General features: G+C 44.8%; 1 protein-coding gene across 1 annotated transcript in view; it reads left to right on the top strand.

Annotated features, from left to right (window-relative positions):
* Window positions 1-3,958: 3,958 nt before the first annotated feature.
* The window catches only part of RCL1 (RNA terminal phosphate cyclase-like 1), a 64,946-nt gene continuing 54,643 nt past the window's right edge, over window positions 3,959-14,261 (top strand). Inside the window, exon 1 of the mRNA XM_010860718.1 lies at window positions 3,959-4,286. Coding sequence (XP_010859020.1) covers window positions 4,151-4,286 — 136 coding nt within the window. The 5' untranslated portion in view covers window positions 3,959-4,150. The remainder of the gene's footprint in view (window positions 4,287-14,261) is intronic.

The raw sequence follows: 14,261 nt of genomic DNA on the forward strand, positions 1-14,261 counted from the left end.
CGACATTCACTCTTGCCATCTCCTGTTTGACCACTTCCAATTTGCCTTGATTCATGGACCTGACATTCCAGGTTCCTATGTAATATTGCTCTTTACAGCATCAGACCTTGCCTCTATCACCAGTCACATCCACAACTGGGTATTGTTTTTGCTTTGACTCCATCCCTTCATTCTTTCTGGAGTTATTTCTCCACTGATCTCCAGTAGCATATTGGGCACCTACTGACCTGGGGAGTTTCTCTTTCAGTATCCTATCATTTTGCCTTTTCATACTGATTATGGGTTTCTCAAGGCAAGAATACTGAAGTGGTTTGCCATTCCCTTCTCCAGTGGACCACATTCTGTCAGATCTCTCCACCATGACCTGCCCATCTTGGGTTACCCCCGGGCATGGCTTAGTTTCATTGAGTTAGACAAGGCTGTGGTCCTAGTGTGATTAGATTGACTAGTTTTCTCTGAGTATGGTTTCAGTGTGTTTGCCTTCTGATGCCCTCTTGCAACACCTACCATCTTACTTGGGTTTCTCTTACTTTGGGCGTGGGGAATCTCTTCACGGCTGCTCCAGCAAAGCGCAGCCATTGCTCCTTACCTTGGACAAGGGGTATCTCCTCACCGCCACCCTTCCTGCCCTTCAACGTGGGACAGCTCCTCTAGGCCCTCCTGCGCCCGCGCAGCCACAGCTCCTTGGACCTGGGGTTGGTTCTCCCGGCCACGGCTCCGGCCTCTGGCATGGGGTAGCTTCTCCTGGACACCGCCCCAGACCTCGGACGCGGGGTAAGTCCTCTCGTCTCCACCCCTGACCTCGGACGCGGGGTAGCTCCTCTCGGCCCTGTGACGACTGGCGCGCTAAGCGCAGGCGGCTGCGACGACCTGTGCACTAAGCGCGGCTGAGAGGAGCCACCCCACGTCCAAGGTCAGGGGCAGAAGTCAGGAGGACCCCATGCCCGAAGGGCGGCGGCCAAGAGGAGTTACCCCACGACCCAGGTCAGGGGCAGCGGCGAGAGTACCAGTGGGCCTTAGGAAGCATCATTACAAACAAAGCTAGTGGAGGTGATGGAATTCCAGTTGAGCTATTTCAAGTACTAAAAGATGATGCTGTGAAAGTGCTGTACTCAAGATGCCAGCAAATTTGGAAAACTCAGCAGTGGCCACAGACCTACAAAAGGTCAGTTTTTATTTCAATACCAAAGAAGGGCAGCACCAAAGAATGTTCAAACTACCACACAGTTGGACTCATCTCACATGCTAGTAATGTTCAAAATTCTCCAATCCAGGCTTCAACAGTAGGTAAACTGTGTACTTCCAGATGTTCAAGATGAATTTAGAGAAGGCAATGGCACCCCACTCCAGTACTCTTGCCTGGAAAATCCCACAGACAGAGGAGCCTGGTAGGCTGCAGTCCATGGGGTCGCTAAGAGTCGGACATGACTGAGTGACTTCACTTTCACTTTTCTCTTTTCATGCACTGGAGAAGGAAATGGCAACCCACTCCAGTATTCTTGCCTGGAGAATCCCGGGGACGACGGAGCCTGGTGGGCTGCCATCTATGGGGTCGCACAGAGTCGGACACTACTGAAGCAACTTAGCATAGCATAGCATAGAAAAGGCAGAGGAATCAGAGATCAAATTGCCAAGATTCATTCAGTCATGGAGAAAGCAAGAGAATCCCAGAAAAACATCCACTTCTGCTTGAAGTGAAGTGAAAGTCGCTCAGTTGTGTCTGACTCTTTGTGACCCCATGGACTATACAGTCCATGGAATTCTTCAGGCCAGAATACTGGAGTGGGTAGCCTTTCCCTTCTCCAGGGGATCTTCCCAACACAGGAATCGAACCAGGGTCTCCTGCATTACAGGTGGATTCTTTTACCAACTGTTCTGTCAGAGAAGTAGATCACAGTAAACTGTGGAAAACTCTTCAAGAGATGGGAATACCAGACCACCTTAACTGCCTCCTGAGAAATCTGTATGCTGTCAAGAAGCAACAGTTAGAACTGGACATGGAACAACAGACAGGGAAAGTAGTACATCAAGGCTGTATATTGTCACCCTGCTTATTTAACTTCTACGCAGAGTACATCATGCAAAGTGCTGGGCTGGATGAAGCACAAGTTGGAATCAAGGTTGCAGGGAGAAATATCAGAAATATCAGAAAAATCAGAAACCTCAGATATGCAGATGACACCACCTGTATGGCAGAAAGTGAAGAGGAACTAAAAAGCCTCTTGATGAAAGTGGAAGAGGAGAGTGAAAAACCTGGCTTAAAACTCAACATTCAAAAAACTAAGATCATGGCATCCGGTCCCATTACTTCATGGCAGTAGATGGGGAAACAGTGGAAACAGAGAGCTTATTTTCTTGGGCTCCAAAATCACTGCAGATGGTGATTGCAGCCATGAAATTAAAAGACACTTGCTGCTTGGAAGAAAAGCTATGAGGAACCTAAACACCACATTAAAAAGCAGAGACATTGCTGACAAAGATCCATCTAGTCAAAGCTATGGTTTTCCAGTAGTCATGTATGGATGTGAGAGTTGGACTATACAGAATGGTGAACACTGAAGAATTGATGCTTTTGAACTGTGGTGTTGGAGAAGACTCTGGAACGTCTCTTGGACAGCAAGGAGATCAAATCAGTCAATCCTAGAGGAAATCAGTTCTGAATATTCATCAGAAGGACTGATGCTGAAGCTGAAACTCCGATATTTTGGCCACCTAATGCAAAGAACTGACTCACTGAAAAAGACTCTGATGCTGGGAAAGATTGAAGGCGGGAGGAGAAGGGGCCGACAGAGGATGAGATGGTTGGATGGCATCACTGACTGCATGGACATGAGTTTGAGCAAGCTCAGGAATTTGGTGATGGTCAGGGAAGCCTGGCGTGCTGTAATCCATAGAGTCACAGAGTCAGACTCGACTGAGGGACTGGACTTAACACCTCTAATAGCCTATAGGAGTTCAGACCTTCCAGTGGTTCCTCATAACTCTTAATCCACATTAAGGCTAGCCATCTTCTTTAATCTTACTCAAACTCTGACCCCTTCCAGAAGCCCCTCTTTTCTCATATGTTCTGGAACTCATGATCTGTAATATTTCCCGAGAATAGCTGCAAACCAACCGTATTACGGTATTGAACTCCCAAGTCTGCAGTCATTTTATAGTTAATTGTGTTATCTTCGAAGATTTTTCAACAGAGTAACATAATCCAATCTTTGCAAAGATTTTGGTGTGCAAGATTTGGTGTGCAGCTACCCGTTTTGAGGCATGAGAGGCGGGAGGACCTGACTTGGCATGAAGCACAGTGACAGTAAAGGAAGCCACTGAGGTTAAAGTGGCAAAGCTTCATGTCTAGTAAACAATGGCCTGGTATCTGAAGACTTCGGTTCCTGGGCATGGTGCTATTGGCAGTCTCGCAGTGTTGCTGGTGTCTTCCCCAAGTGTAGGGAAGGAATGACACTACCTCGCAGGGTCACAGAGGGGAGCGAGGGGATAAAACTGGCTGCGTGCTCAGCACTGTGTCTGCCAACAGGGTAAAGCGCGCCAATCCTGTTTTCTATTAAGAAAAAGCGGGGGGAGATTATACTATCCACATCCCAGAGATTGCCGTTAGTGGTGAGCCTAAGTACCAGGCCTGCTGTTCACTCCCCTTACCCCTACGGGGGAAAGACCCGAAGAAACTGGCAAGGAGGGTGTGTTACAGAGCGTCCGCTCCCAGGCCTCTCCGCAATCCACCCCCAGCCCCAAAGCTCCTCCAGCCGAGAGCTGTTGCCGGGGCCCGGGCGCCGCCCAACTCCAGCGCAGGCCAATGGTAGCGCGGCCTGGGCACCGCCCAGCCTCAGTGAAGGCCTATAGCGGCGCGGCACGGGCACCGCCCTGATTCTCCTCCGGCCAATAGCGGCATGGCCCGGTGCCGGGGACTGCCTCCAGCCGGGCGGGTAGGTGGAGAGGCGGTCACCGGCTCCGCCTCACTCCCCTCTGACCCGGTGTCTCGTCTCTCTCTCTTCCTGTTCCAAACCACGTGGACGCGCCGGGGGCTGCGGGAGGGAACCCAGGCCGCCCCTGCCGCTGTCGCCGCTACTGCCATACCGCAACCCCCTCGCCCATCCGAAGTCGCCTCGTCCCTGCTGCCCGCGGCTTTGCGGAGGGCGTGCACATGGCGAGCCAGGCGCACTCCCTCAGCTACTCAGGCTGCAACTTCTTGCGCCAGCGTCTGGTCCTGTCCACTCTGAGCGGGCGCCCAGTCAAAATCCGAAAGATTCGGGCCAGAGATGACAACCCCGGCCTCCGAGGTAATTCCGGGGCGCGCAGCTCGCAGGGTGGGCGCAGGGCCCGAGGGGAGACCGCGCTCTTGCCCTGGGGTCCGGGAGGCAGGGAGCCTCCGGGTTCCGTGGGCGCGTAGGGGGCTCGCAGCGCGTCGCCCCCACACCAGAACGCGCTTGAGGTTGTGGGGAGGCGGGGTCGCGCCCCGAGGACTGAGCTCTGGTGCGCGCGGCGCTCCGCGTCTCCCAGGCGCTGGTAGTAAACAGCTACACGTTTTCCAGCACTATGTTTTGCAACATATCCCAGGCATCGCCCCCTCGTTTGTCTTGAGTCTCTCTTGCTCTCGCTATTAACCTCTCAAAAGAGAGAAACAGTTTGTTGGACCGACATGTGGTGAATGGGCAGATGAAGAGACGGAGAGAGATGTGGAGAGAGCGAAGTACCACTGGTTGGTATTGTCCCCTGTCCCAAAACAGGTCTCAGAAGCAGATGTCCCCTTGGTCGCCACCGGCTGTCCGTGTCGCCATGATTTCTCGGCCGCCCTCACACATCTCCTTGCGTGTGGATTAAAGAATTTTTTAAAATTCTTTGTTTATTTTCAGCCGTGACTGTGATTGGTTTGTGCAGGACAGAAGCTTTGAGATAAATTTTTAACAGTCATGGGCCTAATTGCCTTGACTTTAGTAAAGGGTTGGTGACAAGTGCTAAACTATAGGCTTCAGAGCTCTCTTTTTGCCCTACAGGGTGAATAGGTGAAAAATAAGGCCCCATTTAAACCCATGTCAGGTTAACAGTGTCCGAATTTCAACTGGTCCCCTGGCATAAGACTCATATATTTAAAAGCTTCTGTCTGGTTATTCCGATTTGGAAAAATCACTTCAAGAAAAAAAGAAAACCTCTCTGCATGTTGAAGGAGAAGAGGGTTTGTGGTTGGTCCTGGGAGCTTTCTGGGCCCTGTTGGTGTGTTTGATTTTGCACAGGTTCCTATACTCGGTGACCAGCCCATTTCATCATCTGTCTGAATGCATTTTCTGGATGTTTCTGCCTCTCTTGAAGGGTGATTGGTTGCACATAAGGGGAAATGTCATGTCATTGATGGAGATAGAAGGTTCGTAAGGAAGGAACCAGATGAACCTCTGTACCACGGAGGGGAACCTGGTGACAGTGAGAAAGGCTTCTGTTGGTACGTGATTATTAGTGCCCTCACTGTCCTGAAGAAGTTGAGGGACCGCTAGCATGGTTTTTGCCAGGTGCTCTTCCTCTCAACATTTCTTAACCTTAATTTGGAGTCTGACTCTTGGGTGAAGCAATTGCTTGATTGCTCTACTCTGGCATTCCCTATCAACTCTCCCACTAGCCCCCTATATTAGCCTGCTGCTGCTAAGCTGCTAAGTCACGTCAGTTGTGTCCGACTCTGTGCGACCCCATAGACGGCAGCCCACCAGGCTCCCCTGTCCCTGGGATTCTTCAGGCAAGAACACTGGAGTGGGTTGCCATTTCCTTCTCCAATGCAGGAAAGTAAAAAGTAAAAGTGAAGTCGCTCAGTCGTGTCTGACTCTTAGCGACCCCATGGACTGCAGCCTACCAGGCTCCTCTGTCCATGGGATTTTCCAGGCAAGAGTACTGGAGTGGGGTGCCATTGCCTTCTCCATATATTAGCCTAGAGAACTCATAGCTACCTGGATGTGGTGTGAAGACAGGGTTCTAGGAACACTGGGGATAGCATTTTTAAATAGAAGTACTTTGGCTTCTATTTAAAGTACTCAGTGGTAAAGAATGGTGGCTCAGTGGTAAAGAATCTGCCTGCCAATTCAGGAGACGTGGGTTCAGTCCTTGGGTGGGGAAGATTCTCTGGAGGAGAAAATGGCAACTGACTCCAGTATTCTTGCCTGGAGAATCCCACGGACAGAGGAGCCAGGCAGGCTACAGTGCATAGGGTCACAAAGAGTCAGGCAAGACTGAGTGACTGAGCACACATTCATACATTAGCCTGTAGACCTGGCATTTCTAATGGAAATTGTGCCCATGAGATATAATTTAGTGATGTTTCCCTTTCTCCCTCCTGCACTGTTTGTGAGTATCTTTTCACTGCCACACACATGAATGGAGCTTGGGCACTTGGCATTTTCCTGAAAAGATACCAGACTCTGGTACCTGGGGACGGTAGTACTGGTTAGCAGAAGTGCTGGTATTATATGAGGAGCACTCTGTATAGCCTTATTTGCCTTACCTTATTAATATACTAGGGGGTAAAAAGAGACCCTTAATTTAGACCTTCTTGGCTAGATTCAAGGCCTCAGAAATTCTGTAGACATATACTTAATTTCTAAGAAGAGAACTAAGATATATGTATATACATGCATTCATAGAGATATATATATATATGTCATACATACATATGTAAGTGTATATACATACACACATATAAATACATGTTGCCCCGACACATGATGTGATCATAGTCATATGAGTCTGTAGTAGCTTCAATGGAGGTGTAGCCAACGAATGTCTTATCTGTCATCTGTCCCTTTCTGACTCTTCCTGACTTAGATTCTGAGAGTTAGAAAAAACTCATCATCTCCAATAAAATTTTGCAGCTCAAGTGCAAGAATTATATCTCCTGAAGGTGCTTACTTAAATATCTCCTCTGGTGTGAGCTTTGGCGAGTGGAGGTGGCGTCTCTGGAATAGTCATTCATAAAAGGTTCATTGAGCCCCAGGTCGAGCATAGCTTTTTGGAGGTGTAAACATGAGAAGCTCATTGCTCCATTCTCAAGGAGCTTTCTGAAGAAGAGCTGAGAGAGTGAGTATCCTGAGTAACTTGAGGTAGGAAGTTGTAATGGGGCTCCTCAGAGTTAGAGCAACGGCGTGCCTAGAGGTTATGATGAAGACTCTCTGGATCTTCTGATCTGACCGGATAGGACTGAGATGGTGGCTTTGGGAATTGTTGCTGAAAGAAACAGCTTTTAAGTCAAAAAGTTCTTCATTTTCTTTATTTTGTGGAGGTGTGTACCCTCTAAGGTGGCACAGTGGTAAAGAATCTGCCTGCCAATGTAAGAGACAGAAGAGATGTGGGTTCTCTCCTTGGGTTGGGATGATCCCCTGGAATAGGAAATGACAACCCACTCTAGTGGGAAATTACATGAACAGAGAAGCGTGGCAGACTACAACACATGGGGTTGCAAAGAGTCGGACATGACTGAGCACACAAAGATGATGAATAAACTGTTCATTTGTCATGGTCATGGTAGGTTGGGAGTTGAGAGCTTGGGCTCAGTTAGATCTCTGTTTGAAATAGGGTTCTGCTTTTGCTATTAGCTATTGGAGCTCCTGAGCCTCAGTTTTTTTCATCTGTAAAGTGAGGCCATTACTACAACTTCAGAGGGTCATGTGAGAATTAAATGAAATAGTGCTTGAAAGTGCACTCAGCAGAGCCTGGTGTGTAAGAAGAGTAAATATTAGCTGGTTTTATTTTTTGTAACTTCTGTTCACTGGTATAGTTCCCTTGTCTGGCATTCAAAATCTGTTCCTGCTTCTATATGGAAAATTTTCAAGTATTTAATTGTACCTTCTCTGTTTTCTTTTCAGTCTAAAGGTTTCCTTTTAGGTGATGGCTTCCAAATATTTGTGTGTTATATGTATAATGTAGTGGTTCTTAGGCAGGAGCAGTTTTGCTCCCCGGGGATATTTGGCAGTGTTTGGAGACATTTTTGGTTGTCACAACTGAGAGTCTGCTCCTGGCACCTAGTGGGTGGAGCCCGGGGATGCCCCTAAACATCCCTACAGTGCACTGGACAGCTCCCCACACAAAGAACTATTCTGTGCAAAATACCAGTGCTGCTGTTGGAAAACCCTGCTGTACCAGACTTAACTGGGCGTCCCAGGTGGCTCCGTGGTAAACAGTCCACCTGCCAATGCAGGAGATGTGAGTTCAATCCCTGGGTAAGGAAGATCTGGAGAAGGGAATGGCAGCCCACTCTAGTGTTCTTGCCTGGGCAATTCCATGGACAGAGAAGCTTGGCAGCCTACAGTTCGTGGGGTCCCAGAAGAATCAGACACACTTAGTGACTAAACAACAGCAACAACTGAATATAATTGCTAAGCTTTTTCTTTTCTTCGTATCCGTAATGACTGGGAATAGCAGCATGAGGTACCAAGAAAACTGCAAACAGATTCAGAAGGGGATGAGACACAGCTGAAATTGTGATTTCAGCTGGATTTGTTCATCTCTTAAATAGAATATTTTTGTCTCCTCTGAACGAGGAATTGTAAATGATGAGAAGAATTTGAATCCCAAAGAAAGAAGATCCTGGAATAGTTTTTATTAATTATGCAGCTACAATGTATAATATTTACTTCACTTTTGAGGAACATGAACAATTATATTGCCTCGTTAGATTCTTTCCATCAGTGAGGAGGAAATAAATATTCTTCTGTTGTTGTTTTACTAAAGGTAAAAAGGCAAAACATGGTTAAGTAAGATAGCTGGTGAAGTTAAATATCTAGTCAGTAACAGAGCCAGAAGCAGACTGCAGCCAGCTCCAGTCGGCAAGGCCTATTCTCCCAACCGACTGCTTGGTGGACTTGAGTGTTCCTCAGATTATAAAGCAGCTGTCCAAAGTGCTTCGGTTTCTGGATTTCACGAGGGCTGTATGCTGTAGGGTTCAGTTGAATTAACATTTTCTGGGTAAAGGTGAGGTCCATATGGAAAGAATTCACAAGAATGATGATTTTTTAAAAGTGGGAATACAGAAATGATGGACTTGGGTAAGAGTCCTGATTTAGCACTTAGGACATGGGATTGCTGCTACCCATGTCCCTGAGTAGGTCACATGTTTGCTGTGAAACTGGAGAGAGGAGTTATTTGGTCCTCGGGGAGTGCTGCACGTGGCTTAACCAGATGAGTTTCTGAAAAAGGAGGGGTAAGTGAAATTTTAATAAAAAGAATCCTTTAAAATGTGCTGAGGAAACATGCCACATGGAGGTCCTTAAAGGTAAAATGTCTTTTGGCAAACTGATACATTGTTTTGGGGATAAATCTGGGTGTTCATGAATTGGATTTTGTAAAAGGATTGTAAGGGCAAATTATTTTTCTTCTCTGCTCTCAATACTTCTGACACCAGATGTGTGGGGTTTCCTTTCCATACCAGGTAGTTGTCCAGTTCCCAGTGGACATTCACTGCTGCTGCTGCTAAGTTGCTTCAGTTGTGCCCGACTCTGTGTGACCCCATAGATGGCAGCCCACCAGGCTCCCCTGGCCCTGGGATTTTCCAGGCAAGAGTATTGGAGTGAGTTGCCATTGCCTTCTCCGGGACATTCACTGGGTGTGCTACAAATTTAACTCAATTGTGAACTACCTCGGTAGTGATAGCATCAAATCCCACAGGTTAAGGACTTAATCTCAAATCTCAGTCACAAGCCCAGACCATTTATACTTCGTAGCAACCAGTTATAATTCGGGGGTTCCCAAACTCCCTCCTGAGGTCTAATAATTTGCTAAAATTATGTCTCATGAAGCTCAGGGAAATATTTATTTGCATTTACCAGTTTATAATAAAGGATATAAAAGATAAAGATGAGTAGTCAGATGAAGAGATACATAGGGTAGGTCCAGAAGAGTCCTGAAGTAGGGGCTTCCATCCCTGTGGAACGGTGGGGGTTTGTTATTCTCCCAGAATGTGGATTTTTTTTTTGTTTTGTTTTAAACTAACATGAAGTTCTCTCCTTGTTCAAGAATTTTTACTAGGGCTTAATCTCCAGGCCTACCTCCATACCACACCACCCCCTGTAGAAGTTGGTAGGATTGAAAGTTCTAACCATCTAATCTTTTGGTTTTTTTAGTGACCAGCCCCATCCTGAGGCTGTCTTGGGGCTCTACCCTAAGTCACCTCAGCAGCATAAACTCAGGTGTGCTCAAAAGGGACTCTATGAATAGCTTTTAAAGTAGACCCCTGTCACTCTGGAACGTCCAAGGTTTTTTTTTTTTTATAGGAGGTCTGTGCTGGGAACAAAGACTAACTATATTTCTTATTATACCACAGGATGTACCTATACTTTATTTCAGTATGGTCTGGGACTCAAAGTTGTTGCTAATTAACTGGAATTGGGGGAGGCCTGGCCACTGTACTAATGATAAGCATAGAGTTTGTATTCCTACCAGTATTGAAGGAATGATTTAATTTCTTTACATTCTTGCCAGCATTTGGTGTCACTATTTTTAACTGTAGCCATTCTGATTAATGTGTAGTGCTGTCTTGCAGTTTAATTTGCACATTCCTAATGACTAATGACCCTGATGCTGGGAGGGGTTGGGGGCAGGAGGAGAAGGGGACAACAGAGGATGAGATGGCTGGATGGCATCACCGACTCGATGCACTCGATGCACCGACTCGATGCACATGAGTTTGGGTGAACTCGGGGAGTTGGTGATGGACAGGGAGGCCTGGTGTGCTTCGATTCATGGGGTCGAAAAGAGTTGGACTCGACTGAGCAACTGAACTGAACTGAACTGAACTGAATGGCTAATGATATTGAACAACATTTCATGTCTTTTGCCATTTTCTAGTAGGATTTTTCTGTTAAGTTTGAGAGTTCTTTACATATTCTAGTCCTTTGTCAAATATGTGGTTTCCTAGTTCCTAGTATTTTATCTCACTCTACAGCTTGCCTTTTTATACTGTAACATGGTCTTTTGGAGAGGGAAAGTTTTAATGAAATAGAATTTATCAAATTTTTCTTTTACTGTGTGTACCTTTGGTGAAAAGTTTAAGAACTGTTTGCCTAGCCCTAGACCTGAAGATTTTCTTTTTTTTTTTTCCTGTAAATTTTATAGTTTTACATTTTATATTTAAGTTAATTTTTGTATGAAGTTTAAAACTTAGGTCAGTGTTCATTTTTTTGCTTATGAATGTCCAACTGCTCTAGCACCATTTGTACAAGTGGCTATCTTCCATTTAATCCCTTTTTAACAAATCACTTTGTTAAAAAAATATTGGGCATATTTGTGTGGGTCTCTTTCTGGGTTCTCTGTTCTGTTTCACTGACCTTTATGTCTGTCCCTTTGTCAGTACCACACTCTCATGATTTTTGTTGTTCAGTCTCTCAGTCATGTCTGACTCCTTGTGACCCCATGGACGGCAGCACACCAGGCTCCCCTGTCCTTCACTATCTCCTGAAGTTTGCTCAGATTCATGTTCATTGAGTCAATGATGCTGTCCAACCATCTCATCCTCTGTTGCTTCCTTCTCCTTCTGCCCTCAGTCTTTCCCAGCATCAGGGTCTTTTGCAAAGAGTTGGCTCTTCGCATCAGGTGGCCAAAGTAGTGGACCTTCAGTTTCAGCATCAGTCCTTCCAGTGAATATTCAGGGTTGATTTCCTTTAGAATTGACTGGTTTGATTTCCTTGAAGTCCAAGGGACTCTCAAGAGTCTTCGCCAGCACCATAATTTGAAAGCATCCATTCTTCTGAGCTCAGTCTTCTTTATGGTCAAACTCTCACATCCATACATGACTACTGGAAAAACCATAGCTTTGACTCTACAGACCTCTGTCAGCAAGGTAATGTCTCTGCTTTTTAATACGCTGTCTAGGTTTGACATAGCTTTTCTTCCAGGGAACAAGTGTCTTTTATTTTCATGGCTGCAGTCACCATCCACAATGATTTTGGATCCCAAGAAAATAAAATCTGTCACCATTTCCACTTTCCCTCTGGTCTGTTTGCCATGGAGTGATGGGACTGGATGCCATGATCTTTGTTTTTTGAATGTTGAGTATTAAGTGAGCTTTTTTGCACTCCTCTTTCACGTTTGTCAAGAGGCTCTTTAGTTCCTCTTTGCTTTTGGCCATTAGGGTGCTGTCATCTTCCTATCTGAGGTTATAGGTATTTCTCCTGAAAATCTTGATTCTAGCTTGTGATTCATCCAGCTCCGCATTTCACATGATGTACTCTGTATTTAAGTTAAATAAGCAGGGTGACAATGTACAGCCTTGATGTATTCCTTTCCCTATTTGGAACCAGTCTGTTGTTCCATGTCCAGTTCTAACTGTTGCTTCTTAACCTGCCTACAGAATTCTCAGGAGGCGGATCTGGTATTTCCATCTTTTAAGAGTTTTCCACAGTTTGTTGTGATCCACACAGTCAAAGCCTTTGGTGTAGTTAATAAAGCAAAAGTAGATGTTTTTCTGGCATTGTTATGTATATAATATTTGGGTGGGTTGGTCCGTTCAACTTTAGTCTTAATTTTCATGAGTATTTTAGTTATTCTAGTTCTTTGCCTTTTCATATAAAGTTTAGAATAATTTTGTCTTTATAAAAAATCATATTAGGATTTTGACAAGAACTGTGTTAAACCTATATGATAGTTTAGGGAGAGTTATCATCTTTACTGTATTGAGTCTCCTAATCTATAAACATAATGTATCTTTGCATTTATTTAGATGTTTGTTTTCTTTCATCAACATCTGTAGTTTTTAGCATTTAAGTCCTGTACATGATTTGTTGATTTACACCTAAATGTCTCACTTTTTTGAGCAGTTGTAAATGATACCTGATTTAAAATTTTGGCCTCTATGTGTTCATTAATAGTATATAAAAAATACAGTTTTTTTTTTCATGTTTGTCTTGTGTCCTGCAACCTTGGGCTTTCCTTGTGGCTAAGCTGGTAAAGAATCTGCCTGCAATGCAGGAGGCCTGGGTTTGATCCCTGGGTTGAGAAGATCCCCTGGAGAAAGGGAAGGCTACCCACTCCAGTATTCTGGCCTGGAGAATTCCATCGACTGTATAGTTCATGGGGTTGCAAAGTGCCAGACACTACTGAGTGACTCAATTCCTAGCCCTGCAACCTTGCTAAATTCATTTATAAGTTCTAAATGTGTAGTGGTTTTTCTTTTTTTGGTAGATTCTTTGGGATTTTTTTTTTTTCTTAGTTTTCTTTTTTTTTTAATTATTTTATTTTATTTTTTAACGTTACAGTATTGTATTGGTTTTGCCGTATATCAACATGAATCCGCCACAGGTATACACATGTGGACAGTCATGTCATCTATAACTTGGAACAGTTTGATTTCTTCTTTTCTGAAATTTATACCTTTTATTACCGCCTTATTGCACTGAGTAGGACTTCTAACACTATGTTAAATAAGAGTAATGAGACCAAACTTCGTTACTTTGTTCCCTGTCTTAGGAAACAAGTGTTTTGCCACAAAGTATAATGTTAGCTGTATATTTTTTTTAGATTTTTTTTTTTAATCAAGTTGAGAAAGTTCGCTTCTGTTTTCTAAGATTTGTACATATTTATGAATGAGTGTTGTATTTTATCAAATGCACTTTTTGTACCACTTATGTGATCTTGTGATTTCTCTTGTTTAGTCTGTTAATATGGTTTATTTCATTGAATGATTTTCAAATATTGAAGCATCCTTGCATTATGGAAATAAACCCTACTGGTCATGATGTGTAATTCTTTTTTATATTACTGGATTTTATTTTCTAACATTTTGTTACAGATTTTTTCATATATATTCATAAATGATACTCATTTGTGGACTTCCCTGGTGGCTCAGATGGTAAAGAATCTCCCTGAAATTCAGGAGACCCAAGTTCGATCCCTGGGTCAGGAAGGTCCCCTGGAGAAGGAAATGGCAACCCACTCCAGTATTCTTGTCTTGAGAATTCCATGGACAGAGGACCTGGTGGGCTACAGTCCATGTAGTTTCCTATTTTTGTACTCTTAGTCTGATTTTGATAATTTAAATAAGAATATACTAGTTTAACGGAGAAGGCAGTGGCACCCCACTTCAGTACTCTTGTCTGGAAAATCCCATGGACGGAGGAGCCTGGAAGGCTGCAGTCCATGGGGTCGCTGAGGGTTGGACACGACTGAGCGACTTCAGTTTCACTTTTCACTTTCATGCATTGGAGAAGGAAATGGCAACCCACTCCAGTGTTCTTACCTGGAGAATCCCAGGGACAGGAGAGCCTGGTGGGCTGCCGTCTATGGGGTCTGTC

The sequence above is a fragment of the Bison bison genome, unplaced genomic scaffold (genome assembly GCF_000754665.1).
Source record: "Bison bison bison isolate TAMUID 2011002044 unplaced genomic scaffold, Bison_UMD1.0 scf7180017864469, whole genome shotgun sequence".
NCBI lineage: Eukaryota > Metazoa > Chordata > Mammalia > Artiodactyla > Bovidae > Bison > Bison bison.